This window comes from Scleropages formosus, chromosome 24 (genome assembly GCF_900964775.1).
Source record: "Scleropages formosus chromosome 24, fSclFor1.1, whole genome shotgun sequence".
NCBI lineage: Eukaryota > Metazoa > Chordata > Actinopteri > Osteoglossiformes > Osteoglossidae > Scleropages > Scleropages formosus.
Window position 1 is genome coordinate 11,749,252 of NC_041829.1, and position 24,600 is coordinate 11,773,851.

At 44.0% G+C, this 24,600-nt stretch overlaps 1 protein-coding gene across 7 annotated transcripts in view; it reads right to left on the reverse strand.

Annotated features, from left to right (window-relative positions):
- Window positions 1-24,600, reverse strand: part of agap1 (ArfGAP with GTPase domain, ankyrin repeat and PH domain 1) — a 135,596-nt gene that overhangs the window by 34,547 nt on the left and 76,449 nt on the right. For all 7 annotated transcript variants that reach the window (XM_029248671.1, XM_029248670.1, XM_029248672.1 and 4 more), the window contains 3 exons: window positions 17,918-18,022; window positions 16,624-16,792; window positions 11,355-11,516 (listed from right to left, as the gene is read on the reverse strand). In XM_029248671.1, the coding sequence (XP_029104504.1) occupies window positions 11,355-11,516; window positions 16,624-16,792; window positions 17,918-18,022 (436 nt within the window). The remainder of the gene's footprint in view (window positions 1-11,354; window positions 11,517-16,623; window positions 16,793-17,917; window positions 18,023-24,600) is intronic.

Here is a 24,600-nt window from a genome sequence, read left to right on the forward strand (position 1 = left end):
TGTAACATGTAATACACATTTACATTATTTGTTTAGCTCATGCTTTTCCCCAAAGTGACATACAGTGTTAAGCTACTTATGCCAATTTACCCATTTATACAGCTGACTAATTTTTACTGCATCAGTTCAAGGTAAGTCTTGCTCAGGGGTACTACAGCAGGAGGTGGGATTTGAACCTCCAGCCTCCGAGTGTAGCAGCAGCAGTTCTAACCACTCCAGTACCTACTGCCCCACCCAAATTCATTTAATTCATACATTTATGTTTATTCATTTTCCCAAGCGACTTACAATGTTAAGGTACTTAGTTATTTACCCATTTATACAGCTGAGTAATTTTACGAGAGCAATTTAGGGTAAGTGTCTCGCTCAATGGTACTACAGCCACCGGTGGGAATCGAACCTGTGACCTTTGGGTCCAACACAGTAGCTCTAACCGTTACACTACCAGCTGCCCCGGGGCCCATACCTTCTCCAGTCCAGGGTCTACCAGTTACACTTCCTGTCATGTTTGGAACTCACATCCCTTTACCTGGTCTAGCATTGTCTTTTACCACACATACCTAGTCCCAAGACCTGAGGAACAACTAATGCGGCACAGCGTTCCAATGACACACCGGAGGCAACTTGCATACAACACAAAGATACCGTTGGGGCGACCTGCTCACCCCCAGAAGGAAGCGCACCCAGGAAGACCACTCCTGTTTACACACAAACACACTGATGTGCTGGACAGTGGACAGGCTCCTTCCTGACAGCCACCTCTACAGGCCACAGCCACCCAGCAGAGAACAGAACCCCTCCATCTACAGAATCCTAGAGAAGCACCATTCCTTGAGAACATGTAACAACATATACTGATTTTATATATATATCATTATATATGATCATATATATAATATATATATAATTTGACAGCAAAAGCAAAGAGGCTGTGTAAAAGAAGAAACTGAATAAATTCTCCCAGGATGCTGAGTAAGGAAACATTACAAGGGATGCTGGGAGGACTGGCATCAGGGAACACATAGATGAACAAGCCAGTCCAGCAAGGCTGAGCCACAACTTCACACACCAACAAAAAAAATTACAAAATAAAGTTCTGGATTTTTTTTTGGAAGTAGTCAAACGAGGATGAAAATGTGGTTTAAATAAAGCCAATATGCCAAGCACAAAAAGGTCTTTCTTGGGCTTTACAGTCCCATCAGATGGCGAATGTGGCTGAGCAGTCAGTCAATCTTCGCAGGCATCAGCAGGACTGACCGCTGAGAGGAGGACATAATTCAGAGGGACAGACTAAGGCGCCGGAGGGTAGAAGGACAGCGCAGGCCGCTAACAAGCTACACGGCTTCTTGGGGGAGCGGAGGGAAGGAAACGCCAGCGCTATCCTCGAGCCACAACGAGTAAAACGGGGACATTAGTCAACTGGTCAGTCGCAGCGGAGCTCAGCCTGTGATGCACGCGCCCCCCAGCCAGCTGGGCCCCCATGCTTGGTCATTACTGTTACCATTATTTTTAACATAATTAGCCAAAAAAGCAACAAGAATAATAAAAAGGCCAAACTTCCTATTATGAGTGTGTGCTTGTATGGCTACGCTTAAGGCTACGTGTCGCAAGAAGAGCAGGAGGATCCCACTTAGCAAACGAAACATCAGAAACTGCAACGTACACAGTAGAATCGGGAGAGTAGAAGGGTTCGTGAGAAGCCAGCTGCAGGGACTGAGTGTTGAGGAAATGTCTTTCCTTCCCTAATCACTGTTATTACCTTGCCCTTCTTCTACACCGTGAGTTGGCCTCATGGGGCAGTCTCGGGGTGACACCTTCCAGTCATTCATGGCTCCTGCTCTAAAGACCTTCCTGCCAGATTAAGGTACATAGGTACAAATCAAAGGGAAACTCTAATAACATGCCACCACTTCACATTTACCATGTTTCACTTTCTTTCAAGCAGCGAGCTGGGCACATGAAGTCATGAGAAAGCCAAAGAAGGGCAACTCTCTAGGAAAGCCAAGTTAACATCTCACACCCAAGATGAACCAGTTCTGAAGAGCTATACCAAATTTTTCAATAGGAATTATAATGAAGACAGATTAATTAAACAGCTCTATTTGACCGCTCTGCTCCGAACCCAACAACTGCTGCACATTCCTGAAAGCTCAGCTGGCAGGCTGGCAGTGGGGCCGTGTCGGTAGCTGGTACACCAGCTTATTGCGACGTCCCGCCCCGATGGTGGTGAAAAATGATTTACGCTTCTGAAAGATTTTATTAAATATGCTGCTTGAATTACGGCGTGAAAAACAACTGTCGACGATTTCCTGTGTGACATGTTACAATGGCTGATTAACAGTTTCACAGGTTCTTTAAATCTGTAGCCAGCAATTTATATTTCGGCGATTTCACGCTCGTCCCTGAAAGGGCTTCTCTAGTGTCAACGTGGTACAGCGCTCCTCTTCAAGGGCACAACATAAATGAGGGGCGAAGGAAGCGAGGGTAGCTGACCTGCTCTTCATCCAGCATCAACAAACTCTGTGTGTGAACTTTCCATTGGCTCCAAGTCAAAGTGGAAAAAAATTCAAATATTACACTTGTTGCATATACTAAACGTTGCCATCAGGCTGCGTGTAGCTACTTCGGCTGCAATGTGTGCCAAAATATTCAGTTTAAAAGGCTTTCACAAACTTTTTAAAAGCTCATTTTAAATTTATGAAATTATTTTAACGAACATTCGCGTTCCAACTTGACGACAGACGTTTACCTTCAGCGTTTCAGAATGTCTCAAACAGAAAATAGCGGGAATCATTTTCATTTGTTTAGTTAGAGTCGTTAGTGGTGCGAAAGGACGATCAAGGACACTTCACACCTCTTGTAGGTGTCAATGTCGTTCAGATACACTAAAATAACCTACAAAGTCTGCGATGAAAGCCAGGAGCACTGCATAGGGTCCAGCGGTCCACAAAGGTGACCGGAGGTGGGTAGTAATGAGTTAAATTTGCTCCATTACTTGTACATAACTGTTGAAACTTCGGAAAAATTTTTCTTTTCAGGGTAATTGCTTTCATTAATACTTTTTACTTTTACGCAAGCCCACTTCTCTCTTACAGTTCCATCATCCTCATCTTGTTACTTTAGAATTTTTCCACATTTAATGTGTTAACTTTGTCAGTAAGACCTCCTCACTGTCAACTGTCTTCTGTGGACTCCACTGGCCATCATTTATCCTGACAGAAACAAATGATTTATTCTCAAGGCAAGAAGAAATTTATATTGGTCAGTTTCTTCCCACCTTGACTGACAACATAGTTCATTCTAACTCAGAAGTAATGTAGAACTGAGAAAAACCTGTTTAGTAAGTTAAAAAATAGTTTTCACACTGGAAATGTCAATTTTGTCTAAATTGTTCTTGGGCAGATTTATTAGTTATATCACTTCTATTTTATAAATTTAAGCATATGGATTGTGGTAGAAAAAATGTTGCATTTCACTAAAGTGAAAACAACAGGTGTTCTAAAATAACTGAAAATAAGTTCAGGTTAAAACATTGGAACAAAGTAGTACTCATCAGAATAATTCAATTAAACATTTTAAAGATGAGTTCCACAAACACTAGGTTAATATTTAATATGTTAATAGCAATGACAATAAATATGCTAATTGAATATGCCTCAAACGTGACAGTACTGGTAGCATGGCATTGCTTAGTACAACATCTGCAAACAGAAACTGTACTTTTTTGGAGTTTAATCCCGTTTCATTTTCGTGAACTATGCATTTTGGTTCACTAAAACGGCATCCAGAGTAATATTATGACAAATGCTTACCCATCTATATATTCTTACTGTGGCCAGTGCTTGTCACTGTGTAGTTCTGATGTCCTAAATTACCAATCCAGACAAAGATTAATTTAACTTGACTAAGATTATTTATTTAGCTCCTTTTGTCCAAGAGGACATATAGGATTAGTCACACTAGAGATAACACCGATTACAGGGATGAAAGATAACCAGCTGGTGATCACCTACGATGAAGTAGTGTTCCAACAAAGACCACGAAGGTAACCATTGAACAATTCAATATGCATTTAACATCGTAGTCATGGGTTTTCTTCTGATGGGACTATCATCCATGTCTCTGCGTTTGCTTATTTTAGGACAGTCATATTATTTGTTACATAATCTCTATACACAAGCAATCAGTGACAAAAAATAAGAATTGCTTTTTTTAATTAACACCAGTCAAAAGACAACAATGACTTGGGTATAGAATTAATTTACAAACTAATACAAATACATAAAAAAAAAAAAACAAAAGGAGCAAGAGAAAGGCTTAAGACAACTCATAGCTGAGCTTATAAGAGAAGTGTTAAGTAGGATATGGGGAATGTATAAAGTATTAGTGTCACTGTGTGACAAATAGTCGAGTTGGGGAGGGAGAAAAAAAAAAAAAAAAAAAAAACCATCTAACCTTTTTTATATTTTGACCACAAAAATAACAGCACATTTTCTTAACTAATTTATTTATCTACCTATTTTTAATTTACATATCTGTCCAGCAAGCTTTTGCGTTCTGAAAGAGACTTTGGAGGCAAGACCGGAACGACTTCCGGAAAGCCTTCTAGTCCCAACTGCATCAGCTCAGGAGCCAGTATACAGGCACAACGCTCCCACAGAAGCCCTGAACGCCAGGAGACGACAAGTGCAGAGTGCACGTCCTCTTACACGAGCGCAGGCAATAACCCAACACCATCTCTCCACTGCAGGAAAGCTGGCGCTAATTACTTTCTGTACTGAATCATTTCCCTTGTTGTTCTGTGGAGGAGAAGCAGGATCTCATTGGGACTAGTTTGTACGCTGCAGGCGACAGCTTAAAGCTCCTCGCCATCCAGCTATCACAACACATAGAGTCAGTGAGCGCAGAGTCACATCATTAAGTGTGGCTACAGGTTATTATTAAATGTCTGCATTACAGTAATGCCTCCAGACAGCCATGTCCAACCCAGTTGGCAGTGTGTGCCTGGCCAGCTGGGGCAACTCCACAGGTACTGCTAAGCAGAGGGACCGTTCACGGCCGCAGTGCCACGTAACGCCCCGCGTGTGCTCTGCAGCAATCGCTGGGTGGGAATCCAACGTAAAGCACGGACCTGAGAGCTGTTCATGGATATCTAACAGTCACGGTGATGGGTGGTCTGTACTCGTTTTGTGACGGGAGCAAAGTTCCGGCTTTCTAGCAATATTGGATGGAGCCCGTGCGACTGTCACGTAATATTTTTAAAGGAGCTCCCGTGAATCTTTTTGTATTTTGTAAACACTACAGTTCTTAACCTGTAGAAACTGTGATTTAAGAACTGTAATGTCAGACAAATTGAAATATGTGTAGCTTGTTAAAAAAGTCTCACCATCAATGGTTTCTTTTTCTAATTTTATGGGACAATGTAAACTGAAAAGTCAAATTTTTACAAAACACTGGGGTTCCCCCCCCCCCCCAACTTATCGTTAATGCGAAATTTAGTTATAATTCAATGTCCCTGGCCACCCCGTACCAAATGACAAAACTGTACTAACCAGGCTGTGGAAATCAATCAGCATTTGCACAAAACCATTTCGGGCACCGGTCCAAAGTGGTAAGCAGTGGGGAAGATTGTTTCAAATGCATATTCACATGTTCAGAAAGAATAAAATGAATTATCACTGCTTTATTATGGAAGAGCGAGAGGGCACATAACCGATCAGCATCAATAATTCTGATGCCACTGTGAAGAATTACTTACAACTTAGCCTCAAGTTATTTAAAAAAAAAAAAAAAAAAAAAAAAAAACAAAAGGCAATCAAGTGTTAAAATTCTTTACGCAATTTTTACAACACACCACTGACAGTAGCTCGTCTTAGGAGGACCGCATTGCATTTGTGTGGCAATAAGAAACTCAGCAAGTGTGAAAAAGCAAACTTTCCAAGCGGACAAGTTGTGAAAATGGATCATTTTAACTTTGTCATTATGGATTATTGATTGTAGACTGATGAGGGAAAATAATGCATTTAAATTATTTTAGCATTAGGTTGCAACAAAAAAAATGAAGGGGTCTGATTACTTTCTGAATGCACTGTACAGTTAGATTAAATTAGTGTTGAAAGTGATGAAAGGGAAAACTGATTTTGTCCCAGGAAATACTGTTATAACAGCAACAGTGTTAGGAGAAACATCTTGTCCTCGACCAAACGGAAAATCGGTGAAACCTTAAAAGAAAATACAGCAATACAGCTATAGCCACTTCAGCGACGACACGATAAAACCTGACTTAGGGCAGGTGTGTGTGTGTGCGCGAGTGTGTGAGACAAAGGAAAGCAAAGGAAAACAGTGGGAACGCAATGCTGCAGGAGGGACCACATCATTCTGCCCGATGTGTGGAAGTGCTCCACAAGCACAGGGGTTTGTCCGAAGCGCCGCGTTTCTGAAAAAGCGAAGCCCAGCTGTGCATTGGGCCCCCGTGTCTGGCAGGCCCTCCCCACGTGCCCTCGGAGGGACGTTTAAGCACTTCACAAGTTTAATCGCTATTTGAGAAAGACACCGAGAACAGGGTAAACAGGGACTGGGGCGTTCTGGCTGGCTGCGCGGGATCGAGACGTGTCTCTGGCGCTCAGCATCACGGCTGTCAGTCTCAGTGGCCGTAGAGCGGCCCCCTCCGGTGCCGGGGTCCGGGAGGCTACCTCTGCCCCTTCACCCTTGTGGACACACAGCGATCGTTTGGAACTTCGCTCACAGATGGCGAAAACCTTGTCATCTTGCAATTTCACTTTAAAGCAAACACACAGTCTTTTTACCTCCACAATGGGGTTTTACTCTGTATAATACCTTGTACTAAACATTTTGGGGGAGAGATACACACTTGGTGTCTCAAACCCAACAGGTTTTTGTCCCTCAGTTCTGTGAGTCTGGCTATTTTCATGCAGTTATTACCAAAGTCAAAGTTTTTCCATAACAAAGACTAACTACTGTACTGTGTCTACTTACCATTTCCTATCACATTAGGAGTCTCAACCAATCACATCCACCAATCAAAGTAAATCTAAAACCACAACTGGAATATCAATACTATAAATAATATTATTATTATTACTATTATTATTAGTTTGCTTAGCTGCTGCTTTTCACAAAAACAACTTGCAGTGTAGTGCCATTGCAGTGATTTATCTATTCACAGAGCTGGGTAATTTTTAGTGGGACAACTCCACATAAATACCTTGTCCAAGGGTACTACAGCATGGGTGGGATTCAAACAGCTGGAGGCACTGAGCAGCGCTGCTAAAGAGCATTTGAATCCACCCATCATTCATTATCGATAATCGCTTGTCAGTAAATAAATGAACAAATGAGAATGTAATATTAAAACACGAGCTAGAAGTAAACATTCATATTGTTACAAAAATGTTTCAGAACACTACAGAAATGCGATTCACGCAACCGATTCATAAAAAAAAGACCTGCATTTACCAACAGTCAAATGAGGTGTTTCAACGTGAATTCCACAGCATGAATTGATCTGGTTGTACATGTTCACAAATATTATATAATATATATATGTATATAATTTATAAAAGGACAGTTAAGTAAAGCATTATTTATGACTCTTGACCTTCACCTAGAAACACTGAGCTACTGTTTCATTAAGGATTTTTTTCCAAAGCAGATCATTAATTAATTCACTGTTAATTAGAGGCGCTGAGAGCCTGTCTGCAGTGCCGTGCTGTGTTTCGCATCCAGCTGCAGGGTAAAGAGCAGTAAAAACCCCTCGAGTGGCCAGCGGTGACTCAGAAGTGTCCGACCCGTCACTAAAGCTGCGTTAATAGCAGGTTTCAAAAACACTTATTTCCTTGACAAAGTGAAAGTTCAATGGTTATGGAAAAGGTCTCCAGTAGGAGACAGCTTGTCCGGTTCATATATTTCTATCGTTTCTGCCGACGCAACAGAGACGAGTGTCAGGTTAAGAGCAGGAAAATCCTCACCTGAATGCCACACACGCAACGTCAACGGAAAAAACCCACACAGCTGACACCAAATGACAAAGCCAGTATCCATGGCACTGACTGTGCCCCTTTATTTTCTGGGTCTACGGCAAAATAAATCTTTCTGTACGTGTTGAAAATAAGTACTGTACTATACTGTAACTCCACTTATGTTTTTCCACTGTGAAAATAACAAAATGCCTTAGGGTCATTTTACCAAAGCGAATTTTTGGGTTTAAGGAACGCAAATGCCTTCGAAGAAAACCCTGTCACAAACATAGAAAGTCAGGGCTTTATTATTCATTATTAATAAATGCAATGACTGTTTTCCAACATTACTATTTCCTGAACCCTAATTAAGGTTCATGTTATGACAGGATGTGTAGGAATGAAGAAGCCGGACTACAAAAGCGGAGAAGCTGCTGTAACACAAAAACATTTACATTTCACATTTATTTACGGAACAGATGCTTTTCTCCAAAGTGACTTCCAATGAACTCTACATAGTGTTATGAGCCCACACACCTTATTCACCGCGGTGACTTACACTGCTAGATACTACACTGGGTCACTCATTCATACATCAGTGGAACACACTCTCTCTGTCACTCACACACTATGGGTGAACCTGTACAGCATGTCTTTGGACTGTCCGAGGAAACCAGAGCACCCAGAGGAAACCCACGCAGACATGGGGAGAACATGCAAACTCCAAACAGAGTGGGGATCGAACCCAGGTCCTATTGCACCACCCAGGCGCTGTGAGACAGCAGCGCTATTCGCTGTGCCACCGTGCCGCCCCCATGTCAAATATGTCAACATTCTCAAGAAGAGAAAGAACTGTGTGGTTTGTGTGTGTACGCATGTTCTGTATATACGGTATCTATACATGTGCCTCTGATGCAACACTGCAGAGACTCTGTGTTGAAGTTCATTATTGAAACTCAACATATGGGACTGAGGAGCCTACTAATAATTACAAATCCAGGTTTGATTAAATGGTAAAGTTAAACACCTCGAAGAACAGCACTGCAAAAGAGAGCACTCATAACCTTGAGCATGAAGTCTGATAAAAATTAAATCTGGGTTCATAACAGGGTTTATTTCTAACTGCTTCTTAAAAGTTTAATTCTAAACACAAAATAAATAGGCAAACAACATGTCAATAACACTTTCGATGTGCTTTCACCACGCTGCCATGAATACGTGATAAGATGTCATAAGAGCATGACGCCTAAACCAGCTCTTAGGAGCGTTACACTTCAACATACCGTTTTCTACTATGGGATGGTGTCACAACTACAACAAGCTTGGAAGGTAATATTGTCATGGCAAGTTTAACTGTGATACTTTCACACCTCTTCAAAAGGATCCTAAATAAGATATTATGTAATCACACACTAAAGCACAACTCAACATTAAAATACAATATGTGGAAATATGTTAGAATGGCGAAATAATGTCGATCAGCTCTCCAGGCTGCGGCACTGGCATAAGGAAGGTAGTCTGGTAGAGAGGGAAACTGGCATGCCTCTACCCAGAGGACCATCTGGTACCCTTCAGAGGGTCAGTGGTACCATTTAACAGCCTGGCAGTTTGTGGCGCCATCAGTTTTTTTGAAGGCTCATCAATACTCTGGTACTTTCCACCTCCCAACAGACACCGACTGATAGTTTTTATGTTTAAAATAGAAAATGGATAAACTAGTGTTTTAAAAAAAAATATTAATGTTAACAGTGCCAACCCCAAAAATGTCGTAAGGATTGAAAATGAAGGACATTTTTAATTACTCAGGAAAAGGGGAAGTTTGGAGAAGAAGCTACTGAAAAAGATGGCGATTTTCAAAAAGGACACTGCTAAAAGAACCGTCGTACAATTCGCAAAAGGTGGCGATACACAACGGAAAGTGTGAACCGGGACTACTTTCACCTACGAGTTTGAAGGGAAGCCTAAATGTATTCTCCAGCCTGAGGCATTAGAAAGGACGTCAATAAAATAAATAACACAAATTAAAAAAAGGCAATAAATAGCTGAGGAAGAAGCGTGAAGGCTTTCGAAAGCGCATTTTTTTGCTTAGTGTCTCAACACCATTAAGGCAGGGGGTCCTGTGTGAGGAGTCCATCCATTAATGAGCATCCAACCCTCCCCTCAGTATGAAACGGATGAGCAGCAGGCAGGGCTGCCTTCTCACAGCCATCACATTGATAAACAGTTAAGGCACTATTAGCACTGGACACCTTGATCAATATGACATACGGAGGAGCTACAGAGGAAGAGCATCAGGAAACGGGAGAGGGAGACTAAGAGAGAAAGGAGCAGTTATGGACACGGCGTGTACGAGAGACAAAGGCACGCGGGGACATTTTGAGGGTATGGACAGGGGAGCTTGTTTGGGAGATGCAAGAGCACAGGTACACCTCCACAGAGGCCTGTGCACTGCTTTTAAAGCACAATTTTTTTTTTTTTTTAAAATCACAATACATCCCGGGAGTGTCCCCTCCCCCTCCAGCCTTACGCCCTGTGTTGCCGGGTTAGGCTCTGGCTCGCCGCGACCCTGCTTGGGACAAGCGGTTTCAGACAGTGAGTGTGTGGCATTCCAGATTTACTGTCCTGTCTTGTGGAGCCACTCCCCAAACCCCTAAAAATCAGTGTAATAACAGTGGGCAGCTGCACTTTTATTTTTATGCCACAAAATGCTGGAGCACATTACCACAAAATACACACTTGTAAATACTGGAGGCATCACCTTGCATTACACATAGAAAAGGTTGCAATCTTACCTTATACCCCTGATTTGAATTCGTATGTATAGTGTTATTCAGGACCAGACTATTTTCATTTTCATTGTTGTATTTTTTCTCCTAACCTGCTACAGTCTAAATTAAATTTTAATGATCCCATGTAAAGCACAAGAAGGTACATTCTGAAGTATCAGAGGTGTCAAACAAAGTTTGTTGTGATTATCATCACAGGGAACACGCTGTATGTACGACAATACTGGGAGCATACATGGAGCAATATTAGGTACAGTATGGGGATAGACTGCATATGGATAACCTAGCTAAGATGCATTTGCAAGGTGCATGTGTTTGTTAACAGTATGTGGTACAGCCTACAAATTCGAAAACTGGAGCACGTTCAGTGCAGCTTTAGTTACAAGCCATTGGCACATTAGCATCACACGGTGGCCAGTCTGAGAAATAACTGACTGTACTACACATCTGTACTTCCCTGCCAGATTTACCATTGTCCACCTTGCTACTACCTCCATCACCTGGTGTCCCACCTTTCTCATGCAGCTGAACAGCACAAAGGGTGTAAGGGCAGGAAAGCCGTGAGTGAAGCAGGCAGGCAGGTCATCCTTACCGGTGCTGATGCCCGAGTTGGCGATGACCGTAGCCTCGTTCCACTGGTCAGCGCTGGACACAGAGTAGGACCGCTGGTGCATACCGTCTGGCCGGCAGTTGAAGGACACTAGGCTGATCCCACTGGCCATCTGGGAGGAAGACGAGCTGCTGCTCACTGACCCTGCATGGACGGTGGGAGAACATCAGCGCCAAGACAGATAAACAGTGAGAAGAATTCCAAGGCAATGTAACCAGGACTGTTGCATGGAGGTTATCGTACACAGTCTGGTCACTGTTTGTGTGTAACCGAAACAGGCAGCAGTAACTGGTTTTGTTTTCTGCGGGTTAAATGGTGAAAATATTCACCCCACGTCTGCCAAGGCTAGCTGGCAAGACTACCCCGTCCCACTACTGTCCTGTGAATTTTTCCTCATTTTACATGAAAAAAAGCAAAGTACTGTATGTTCTATATGTACTGTAAGAGACACCACGGAATTCTTACCAAACATGTGAACTCTTTTATTCACTTGAAATGCTAAAGAAAGCTGCTACGGCACAACTCTGTCTACAGATGCCCACCCTAAACAGGCATCCCACAATGCACAGCAAGGCAGAACTGGAGAAAATCAGAACATTGTCGAACAGGTGAACGGGCTCGACTGTACGTACAAAAATCCAAAGACGTGCCACAAAAACTATTTTACAGTCCTCCCCCCCAGCAGCATCACAGCGTTAAGTGTTACCTACTCAACAGCTACAAAAGAGCTGAACGGGCCCAGGTGGACAGCCACACAGCACCGTAGAGCTACAAGTAATTGCCATGATTGTATTACAAAAACTAATATTAGTTACTGGAGTAATTGTGTATTTTCAATGTAGGGATATTCTTGCATAAATGGGAGTCATTTATGGGGCTCAGCAACACAAACGATTTGTTACCATTGAAACTAAAGGTAATATGATGTCTTCAGCTTAAGAGAATTCAAGTTCAAGTAGTTTTTATTGTCATTCCTCCATACAGCTTGTGTACAGCGGAACGAAATGTCGTTTCTTTGGAGACCATACAAAACATACCACAAGACAATGAATGAATAAATAAATACACAGGATAGGACACGGGTATGACTGTGAGCTGTAGGCAGTTGTGGAGAAGTGTAGTGCTGAGTTAATTGGTCAACGGAGCCATTTGAACGTTGAGAGGTAGCTGGGTGTTGAGTACACAACACAAAGGGTTTTTCAGGAACGGGGAACACTATACAGTCCTTCTGAACTAAAATAAGTTTCCAAAAAACACTTTTTACCTTACCTTGACCTATTAGACTGGATCAAGTGGTGGTATTGAGAAGTCAGGGGTATGTTAAGAGGACACACACTTGTAGCCTAAAGGTTGATGATTAAAGCCCCTCTTTTCCTAATAACGGTGACGTACCCTCTGGTAAAGAATTTACCCTGAACCGCTCCAGTATAACACCATGTATGAATGGGCCAAGTACTCTGACTTTCATTTGGTAAAAGCACCATCTGATCAATGAATTTATAATAAGTAGAAAACAGAAACTCAATTTGATAAACAGTAACATATGCGAGTTACAATGACCGGGGCTTACAACATCGTATTATTTTTGGTCGAATCAGCATTTGGTCGAAACATTTAACAATCACCCAGTCCATCTGCTGTACAACAACATCAGCTCATCGCGCCGCTGGAAGACACCATATTTTACTTTATTACTAATTAGGAGCTTTATTATTATCAGCCTCATTACTATTTTTCATTATGATTTACTTATTAAATAATACATTTTTTTTTTTTTTAACTCTGTTGTTTGGGTCTCCATTTCAGTGTCTGGCTGTGATTGCCTTTTGCTTCAAAACTGTGATTGTGATTCCCTTCGAGCTACTTTTTTTTTTTTAATGATTATCTAGTGGAAGAGTGAGTGTTCTGTAGTGCTGGAAAGAAAAAGCAAAAGAGATTTAACAATGAAAGTGAAAGTAATAGCTAAGCATGAAAACACTGCACCGTATATATTTCATTGCATGCGAGTATTAATTTAAGGTGAAGTGACGAGATTTTCCACGTAAAACAGTCAATTTAGGACGGGGTAACCCACACTTTTGCCTGTCACTTGGCAGGGGATTTCAGCTGTTGCCAAACCTGAGAAAGCAGCTGCACCAACACAGGGTATGAGCACTGACGTGACGTCCGGAGACGGCCGCTCAGTGCACAGGGCCAACGGAAGCCAGACGGCAGGTGAAACCGACTCCCTTCCTTGTTTAAAGCCTCCACAACACCAGTCACCACTCCTCGCTTTAACTGCCTCCTCCTTTGTTGGTCTGATCAGCCATCATTTCAGGGCATGTAATTTGGTGTGCTCTGCATTACCACTTCAGAACGGTGAAGCTGCGGGTGACAGAGTGCCTTTTAAACACACACTTAGAAAGTAAAGCTTTAAAAAAGTACCTGTTGTGCTTTGACGGATAGCGCTGCAATTCGTCTGCGGATATATGAAGAGCTGCTTTCGCCTGCCTACGGGAAACTCCGAATGAAATGTCACGTCTCAGTTTAATCTCCTCTGAAAGGAATAAATAAAGCTCCCTCTACTCTAATGAGCACCTTTTGGTTAATGGGCACATTTATATAAAGCGAGGAGAGAAAAGAGACGGACGGTGGAAAAAAGAAATGACTGTGTGACCGGATCCTCACAGCGAGTGCAATCAGGGGTCAAAGGAAAAGAAGTCAAACACAAAACGGAGCACAGTTTTGGCAACGGACAGGGCTTCGGCGCGCTCGGCCCTGCTGCTGCACGACGGCAGACGATGCTGAGATCCAGCACGGTCCAGCGCTGGACGGGAAGGCTTGCGGTGCAAGCCATGATACGATGGGAACGGCGCGTGTCTTGGCGCAGCTGCCTACATCTCGTCTGTATGAGTCAAGGGGAGCAGGAGAAGGAGCTCAACATGGACCTTTCGGAGCTGCTAATAATGTACTCTGAGCTCATTAGGCTGAGCTCTGCAGACAGCGAGTCAGACACACACACACACATACACATGTCGAGTAGCAACAAAGACAAGGAAACACACAGTTCACATGGGTCCAAGCCAAGTGAAGTGGGTCCATCCCCCTCCTCTGCTCAGAGCACCTTTGATGCCTCCTCTTTACTGCACTCCAACTGCAGGCAGGTACAGCAACAGTCAACAGGCCATCACAGTAATAAAGTGCGCCGTCTGGGCACAGTGTCTAATATAATGACCCTAAATAAGTATCAACACTTAATTACTGTTTGCATGTGTGTATGCACGTGTGCTTCGGTTTACAGAGAACAATGGGAAATCACAGTCGACATACAGATGTTTTGGACATTTTGGCAACAACTTTTTTCAAATCATCTTAATTTCAATAAAATAGTACAAAGTGTGTATAGAAGAATGAATAACATCATTCAAAAAGCTATTTAAAGTGTCAATAGTGCAGATTTCAAAATGAATCTGTCCAGAATGGTTCTTGTCAGTCAGGCAGGACAAAGAAGAGCCAAGCAGACAGCTGTGGCAGTACAACAGGGTGGAAAGGTAGAAACTTTTCGTGGCTTGGTGTGAGGGGTAGTGTCTTAACTGGAAAGAAATCTACACACTGGCTTATGAACGCAACTGGGACTGGAAGTCCAATCATTACTCACATTGTTTGTATATCCTTCCATAAGTCCCTTTAACCATATAGGTCAAAATCAATAGACATCCCTCCATTTATTGACTTTAAACAACTTTTAAATTAAAACCCATTGAACATTTCTGAAAATAAAATGCATGCAATTTCCACTACCTCCTGAAGAACCCCACATTTGACTAATTCATCCCATAAGAAGATACAACATCAGCTTCCACCCACTCTCAATTTTATATCTGCACAGGAAAAAAAAAAAAAAAAAGAAAAAAGCATAACAGTACTGACCCCCCTTTTTGCATTTTATGGTGTATGTTCTGTAAAAGTCTTGGATAAAGCTATGGTGAAGGAAAAATACACTACGAAAGCTTTGAACATTTTTATAAATTTTCAACTATATTCAATTTAAAACTACCAAAAATAAAAATATCTTCTTTCCACAAGCTCCAAGTTTTTGACTGCTTCATGCAATAAACGTGCAATATTGCTGTCATTTCTAAGAGGACCAGACACAAATAACTTCAACTAAGACAGTCCCACGGACGATTCTGTCCGAGTGCATTCTGCTGCCAATGACAGGAGGCAAAATGCAATTTAAAAGTGTGTATAGTAAATGCATATAAAAATACAGTGATCCCTCATATTACAATATCAATTTACAGTATTCCAGAGCACCCACTGTATGATGAAAATATTTTGAGACCATTAATGCACTGAATATTTTCCCAAACCCCCCCAGAAATTTGTTTTAATCAAATAAAGAAGCCATTTCCAGCTCGAAAAAACATGCTCTGCAACCTTAAGGTAATAAAAACAATTAATTTACTTAGAAAAAAAGTGGACACAGTGACTCGTGCTGCTTTCTCACACACACAATTTGAATGTTCCCCACATGTTTGCGTGAGTTTCCTCCCAAAGACACGTTTGGCACCGCGGCAGCCTAAGTGAATTTTTCCATGAAAATTAATAAAGTATGATTATTGTTATTATTAGTAAACACAATAATAAAATACTTACATATAAAGATCAGCAATAAATTACAAATCATATTCCCCTTAGACTAGAAGAGCTGTTGACTGATATCGATGGTGGAGGAGTAAGTTCGGGGGGGGGAGACAAGACATATTAAATTTCAATAAATTTCACTAACGGCCCAATCAGAGCACCGAAGCTGCCACCACGGTCAGATAAACAATAATGCCATTCCATCCATGCCTGCAGGATACACCAACCCACCAGGCAGCTGCTCATTGGTTGAGAATACCCAGATGCTCATCACTGATTGGTTCTCATTCCACCCACACCTCCGATGTCACTTCTCCAGGCTTCGAAGAACGCATTGTGAAAAATTTTATCATCCTGTGGTATTCAATTTATCATATTGTGGAAGTAATTCTGCAATGCAAAGGCTAATGTAAGGTGAAATAAACCTACCGTGCTGCCACTGTAGCATAACACGAAATTGATTGTACTGTACTTTGTAAAACAAATGTTTATGTTTGGAAATTCATGTCTCAAATGTTGCACATGCATAATAACTATGTTTATTAGTTTCCCTAATCAAAAGAAACGTACATCATACAAATGCTGTAAGAGGGGCGTGAAGTAGGGCAATGGGAACAACACTCACCAGGGCTTTGGCCCAGTTGAAGGCTGCTCATGTCCTTGGCCAGGCCATTAGTCTTTGGGCTGGACACCGCGGCACAAGTGGACACAGCTCGGGGAGGCCTCTTTCCGGGCACCTTCACTGTGGTCCGCAGGAGGTCAATCTCCTTACCGTGGACATTCTGCATGTAGTCCTGTTTAAGGGGGAGTGAGCAAGGGATGGGGAGTGGACAGCACAGGAAGCTGAACAAACCACAGCTCTGAACCCAAGGAACATCTACCAAGGAACATGAATTGTACCCGTACACCCGACGTCCAATAAAACGTTTAGAATGTGCTTGCAAACATATCAGCTAACGGGTCTAGGTGCTGCGCTTTTTAAATTACTGACTTAACGCGCCTCCCCAAGGCACACAGATGGATGCTGTCTGCGGGGACTGCATGAGCATATGCAACACACGAAGTGGCTTTCGAACCCATCGTAAGCTTTGAGCGTCGTGGTGTCATGATTGCCGATAACACTCTGTAGGACAAACACCCGTGTCGTGCAGCCGTTAAAGCTGATCTACAGAGCAATCAAAGGACAACAAAGGCACGTGTGTGTGTGTGCATGTGGCTGGGGCCCACACTGGCATGTAAGAGGCAGACAAAAGGCCAATTCAAAGCCAAGTGCTCTCGCAGGCTCTTAACAAGCCTCCGGGGAGGACTGCGGCGCTCCTGCGGCAGTCTGGCACGACCAATTACGGCTTCATCTGTACGCAGAGCCTGGCGGCACGCACACATCCCCCCCGTGTAACATACTCGGGACCAACCATGCACCAGGCCAGGTGACAAACACACTGGGGTTGAAACATGCTGGTCACACTGGGGAGAGGAGGGGGAAAAAAAAAAAAAAAAAACTGGGCAGGATCTAATGTGTTTGTGTGCTGATGCCAATTCTCCTCTACGCATTAATACCGGTGTATTTATTACATTTATGCATTTATCTGAGACTTTTCTCCAAAGAGACTTACAATGTTAAGCCACTTACAATTATTTACTCATTTATGCAGCTGGGAAATTCTACTGGAAGAATTTTAGAGTAAGCACCTTGCTCAAGGGTACAACAGCTGGAGGCAGGATCTGAACTTGTGACCTCTGGGTCCAAAAGACGGCAGATCAAACCACTAAGCTACCAGCTGCTGTACCTTTGTAACATTGCCGTCGGGATCAATAAAGCTCCCATCTGTATAGCTATGTGTCCGTCCGTCTATCTACAGCTGTCTATCCAGGGATCGACCCGCTGTGCCTGCAGGGAGGGCAGCGAGCGCAGTACATACATGTAAGCTGGGATGGTAGGTGAGAATGCCGTTGTCACACAGGGTCACATATTTCTTCTTCCACTCCTTGTTCAGAGACTTCCCACTCCTCTTAAGCAGCATCCCCTACAAGGAAAAAACGAGCAATCACCGTCACCAACATGGTCACCGCTGTCATGGTCGCCGCGCACAGACAGTGCAACACAGGTATGGGTTCGAACACACAACATACACAGGTATGATGACATTCAGTTTACTGCGCACGAGCAGCTGGCACAGCCTCACACATGTCGACCCTCTTAACCGTTATGCAGACAGCTGCTCTATACTACCTGGACGGAAAGGAAGCAGGACGTACGACACACGAGGGTCACCTCCCCGGCGACGGCTCTGTGTTGCCACTGTCAATCAGTGCGCTTGGGGTACTGAGAAAAGCAATAACACTATTTCCTGTTGGCGTTAATGCCTGGCGTTTAAGCGCAACTGGAAACCCATGGAGTAGTATCGGGCGGCAGCAGTGTGCTGTGATAAAACGGCTCCCATAAATTTGTATTAAAGCCCTGTTACACAGCAATTATTTACCATCAAGGATTTATTGATCCAGCGTTCAGTGTCAGTAGTGCGAGGCCGGGAAAGCAACGATCAGCGCTCGTCTTGCCTCCAGCACACAGGACACAGAACCGGATCCGCCGTCGCTGCACTAAGGGAACGGGAAGTCTTTTCGTGACTCCAAAGTCACTTTTACAATGAATCCATAGAAGGCTATTAACACAGACATCCCTCGATTCACTGGAGAAATACACAAGAACATGCACTGCATGGGATAATAAATAAACTTTCTGTAATACTTATTAACCTCAAGCTAGACTAAAACTAAATCAAAATGACAAATAAAGATACATCAACTTCACAAACCTTTCATCTACTCAAGCCTGGATGTTGACCGGTTCATGTCGTAAACATGTGCAACGCTCTCCATCTCACTGATGGTAAAGACTCAAGAAAACAAGGCTGGCGCAGGAAACACCAAGCAAACGAAATGACGACAGTCCCACAATCCCATTCTGACTGGGTGTGCATTATTGACACCTAAGGACTGGGTGCGTGTACGCAGCTTGGGTTCACTGTGTCGCATGCTGAAATTTTCAAATAAAAAGTGGAGGAAATGCAACTAAAAACAATGAACTGGAAAAGGGACTGCAATGCAATATCCACAGCTGCTTGTCCCGAGCGGGGTCGCAGCGAGCCGGAGCCTAACCCAGAAACACTGGGCGCAAGGCCGAAGGGACACACCCTGGATGGGGCGCCAGTCCACTGCAAGGCACCCCAAGCGGGGCTCGAACCCAAAACCCGCCACACAGCGGGCACAGGCCAAACCCGCTGTGCCACCGCACCCCTATGGGAAAAAGCATCTTCGAAAATTCACACCTCAACCATTGGTAACATGAGGACGCCGCACACCCAGGAGCAAAGTATACGCATTCCTGCCTCTAAGAGCAGAACATCCCAAAGACGTGAAGCCGCCTGCACACAAATAGCTTGACGCACAACTGCAAAAAGAGGTAGGAAGAGGTGAAACAATCACTCAAACCACAAACTGCATGACAGGGAGGAACTGAAATCACAGCACAACGGAAACGACAACTGGAGAAAACTACTGGCTAAACTGCTTTTCGGGTATTTTGTCATGTTCACAGTGATACTTGGACATTTTCTGAGGAAAGAGGGTGACTGTCTTTGGTCATAGGAGCCAGTTGTAATTTTCTCAAATTCCTGCACTGAACGAGTGCCTTTACAGTTACATTTCTCTGATGCTTTTCTCCAGAGCAACTTACAGTTACTCACCCATTTATACAGATGGGTAATTTTACTGTGGCAATTCAGGGTAAGTACCTGCGACCCTAAGGTCCAAAGGCAGCTGCTGCCCTGGTACTGTAGTGGTGAGAGCTGCTGCCTTTGAGCTCGGTGTCAAAGGGAGACGGACTGAACAGGTCAGATCTGACCTGTTCAGTCGGTCTCCCTTTGACACCGAGCCCCCGACCCCCCGCAAGGTGCCCAGGATCTCGTGTCACCGTACTTTTACACTAAAGTGATGGCACAAGGACTGCAATAAAGGACCGCGTGAAATTACCACATCAAAAAGAGATGAACTCAATAGCTGCAACTTGTCTGCCGCCGTGTGAGGACAGCGTGTAGAGACGGTGCGCGTTCTGGAGACCGGCATGCCCTTGGAAGTGTGGGAGAACACAGCGGTGTGTGTCGGCAAGTGTGTGACTGTGCTTTGTTTAGTGGAGTCACAGCGCAGAGCGGGAGGATCGGGGTATCGGGGGAAGGAGATGAGCACATTAGCGGCGGGATGAGGCCATTAGTGTGCGCTCTCCTACGCACATCGGCGCGCCCCACTGCCTGGCTAACTGGCTGCCGCCCACACTCCATTTCAGCCAAATTCATTAGCAGGAGGGGAATAAAACTGTCCGCTGATTAGCAATTTCACTGAATCTGCAGCCTGTGTCACTTCGCTGGACTTGTTAAACATTAACTGCGCAGACAGGGTAAATTAATAGAGTCCGGCGCTGGCGAGGAGAGCGAGCGGCACAGCGGTGTCTCCTCCATCAATCCGCCAATGGAGTCACCGCATGTAGCGCGAGCCTCTTCGTGAGGGACAGGGGCCGTGTCTAAAACTGTCAAAAACACTAAGGGACAGCAACATGCACAGTAAAACGATGTACACAACTGGAGCACACAGTGACAAGGGCACCACAGTAAAAATTACTGTATGTTCAACAGTTACATTCCAGCTGGCACCCAGTTAAATAGTACAGAGCCTCAAGGCTCAAGCGGAGGTGCACTCTTCACACACACACACACACACACACACACACACACACACACACACACACACACACACAAAAAACTGCTTGTCCAGTGCAGGGTCACAGCAGTCCAGAATAAATCCTGAAAGCACATGGTGTGAGGTAGGGTAAACCCTGGACAGTGTGCCACTCCATCACAGGCCAATCACACACTCTCACTAAGAAACACAGAGACACACTTACTCATTTATCTAATGCTTTTCTCTAAAGCAACTTATAACATTCTAAGTGAATGCTGCTTACAATTTACCCATTTTATACCGCTGGGTAATTTTACTGGAGCAATTTAGGGTAAGTACCTTGCTCAAGGGTACTACAGCTGGGAAGTGGGATGCGAACCTGTAATCTTTGGGTCCAAATGTAGCATTTCTAACACTACACTACGAACTGGTCCCCCAACGTGCGCTTACCACCATGCTGCTATTCTTCTTACAAACTGTACCTGACACTACAAACTCGCAGACCTTCGCACTCGTATCATTTTCTATCCCTTACAGCAATCCCTGCACACAAACAAAGGTAAATGTAGGTACAGTGCACTGTGCGACTCTGCGGTGACCCATGTGTTCGGCTCCAAACGAACGTGTGCGGGTACGACACAGACACAGCGTGCCCAGAGAACCAAGGCAGGTATACCGCTGCGTGGACCGTACAGCTTCGTAAGACAGGTATGGTCAGCATCTGCCTCACACACACAATCTGTCATGCAGAACTTGTCCATTAGCTGGACCATCCATCAAGTGGACATCCTATTCCTGGAAATTTAACTGGGGGACAATACAAACACAATACACCCATTTAACTCCACAGGACAGACAAATCACTGCGGAAGGACAGCGATGCTTGTCGTCAGTTCCATTATCAATGTTAATGTTTCCGCCTTTTACAGGTATAAAGAGTTCAACGAAAAGGTGTCACAAGACTTTTACTGTTGAAGAATGGTGTTGGAGCGTGGGCTGCAGTGAAGGAAGGTGGGACGTCCTGTTCCTCTGAGCTTTTGTGGTACCGTGAACCCGGAAATACCGATGGTCTATTTGACCATCTGTCCGTCTATCACTTTTATAATTTTACCTTGTTTTTGCCCATTGTCGAATCCCATAGAGCATTCAACAGAATAATGATCCTCTCATCCCGTGCTTTTCTCTGTGTAGGGTCACAATGATGGGATGGCTTTTAATTTGAGCTCTCTGGCGTCACCAGGATATACAGGTGGTCCCCAGCTTACGACGGGGTTATGTTCTGTGAAAGCCATCGTAAATTGAAAATATCGCAAGTCGAAAATGCATTTCATACACCTAATACACACCTCTGCGTGACAGAATGGGAGATGCGGATCGCTGCCGCTGCCTAGCATCGCGAAAGTATCGCACCGCATATCGCTTGCCTGGGAAAAAAAATCATAATTCAAAATACGGTTTCTACTGAATGTCTATTGCCAGCTCACCATCGTAAGGCCGAAAAAATCATAAGTCGAACCATCATAAATCGAGGACTACCTGTATCTTCACTTTACCTCTCTTAGGACCCACTGTCAAAACAAAGAGATGGTAAAAGAAAGAAGCGACACGGGGTTACATTCACAGTGGACCAAGCAAACGGTGCAGCGAGTGACACTCCCAGCAGTCCAGTTCTAATTATTTTTATTGCTGTTACTACTGCTGGCTTTTACAGCACTGATGACTTTATTCAAGGCTGATATTTATTTATTCAAGGCTTTATACCACAGGCAACTGCTCCCCAAAAATACACAGAAAGTCGATGATGCTCAAGGGTACTAGTGTGGGAGTGGGGACTTAAACCTGAAACTGTCCGATTATAAGAACACTGAACGTTATACTTGTGTCCATCGATGCTAGGTGCTCCGTACTCACTTAACTGTCCAGCAGTCCATCTAGCCAACAGTGGCACTGCACACATGTGTGGCACAGAGGTGCTGAGTGCACTAGAAGAAGCCTGTGCAGCAAAGAGGAGCACCCCGATAAAGTATGACTGCAGAAAGCCTGCTCGGAGCTGTCCTGGTGATTGGCAGTGCTCGATAAATAGGAGAGTGCGTGCGAGCCCCCTGGCTGCACCTGCCATTCATGGTTCTGCCTGCGAGGGGTGTGGCGCCGGCCCAAACGAGGTGGCACATTCGAGGCGATCAGTGCTTGGCCTTTTTGCTCACGTGTGCGGCGCGGGACGGAAGGAGGGGGAAGCAGAAACCAGAGACATGGGGTTCGTGTTGGGAAACACAACCTGACAAGCCTTTAATTCTTAACAGGAACGCAGCGGAACAGAGCGGGGCGCCCTCAGCAAGAGAGCTGTCAGCGGCTGTGAGCATTCATACAGCGGCCAGGCATGCCTGTGGAGCCACTGCCTGCAACTGAGTGCGTGTCACTTATGAATGTGAACGTGCTTGCGAATGTGTGCATGACCATGTAAGCCACTTGTGAGTATCGATGAGGTTGCCAGGTCCTGTATTAATCTGTGTGTGTGTGCGCATGCACGCATATCATGGGCTATCCAACACACTGCTCTCCACCACTACCGCTCTTAAGCGGAGGCAGCCTATGCGTTTTGCTTAAAAAGCTCAGCGTATTAATTTTGCCCCTCGGCGGTGAGGGTGACGAGGAGCAGTCACGGGGAGCGCCGGCTAATTGAGCGACGTGCCAAACCACTGATGGCCGTTATTCATCTTTATTCGGCTCCCACAGCCCCGACACGAGCTGCCTATGTTCCAGCGCAGCTGTGTTGACAGCTTACAAGGTCTACCACAGCAGGGTGCATAAACCTGGGAAATACATCAGCAATCGAGTATTCTTCATTTCTCAGGGCCATTTACATTCAAAAACAGTAACGATGGCAATAAAATTAAATACAGATAAGTCCAGTTCTGACATGTCCCACACATGGCTGCAGTGTGACCACCCCCGGAGTAAGCAGCAGGATACAGAGACGTACCACTAGAACATGCTTTGTTTCTTACAACGGGGTTCGTTTGAATGAACCTGTCATCAGGCAAAATCCCTTTACGCTGTATTACAGAAAGTGCCTAGCAAAAGTATTCAAGCACCCTGAAAGTCAGCATCATTTTCTGGAATTCAAAAGATATTGTTCTGATAGGTTTACAATAAAAAAATTCTTAAGTTTTCTAACTGTTTAGTTTCAAAGCCAATATTATTTGTCAAAAGATTTTAAAAATAAAAACTAGAAAAACTCTGCTTGCATAAGAATTCAACCGCCACACAATATTGAGCAGAGCCTCTTTTTGCAGCAACGACAGCCTTAAATCTTTTGGGAAAAGTCTGAACCGGCTTTGTACACTGCTCAGGGGTGATTTTGTCCCCTTCTTCTTGGCAGATTTTCTGCAGACCACTCAGGTTGGTTGGATGATGCTTCTGGACTGCAATCTTCAAAAAATGCAACCGATTCTCAATGGGTTTGAAATAAGAATTTTGACTAGGCCATTCACTTTTTTGTTTTTGAGCCACTCGTGTTGCCTTGGCCTTGTGCTTGTAATGATTTTTTTCTGGAAGGTGATCCTTCTCCAAAGACTCAGTTTCTGAGCTGACTGGAATATGGTCTCCAGTATTTCTTTCCATCCATTTTTCCATCAGTCTTAACAAGATTTCCATCACCTGCAGATGAAAAGCATCCCCACAGCATTATGCTGCCACCACCACACTTGACTGTAGGGATGATACTTTTTCAGGCATGGACAGTGTTAGGTTTGTGCCATACACAGCACTTTGAATTTTGGCCAAAAAGCTTGATTTTGGTTTCATCTGACCACAACACCTTTTCCCACATCCTAGCCAGTTTCCTCTCATGCATTTTGACAAACTCCAGACA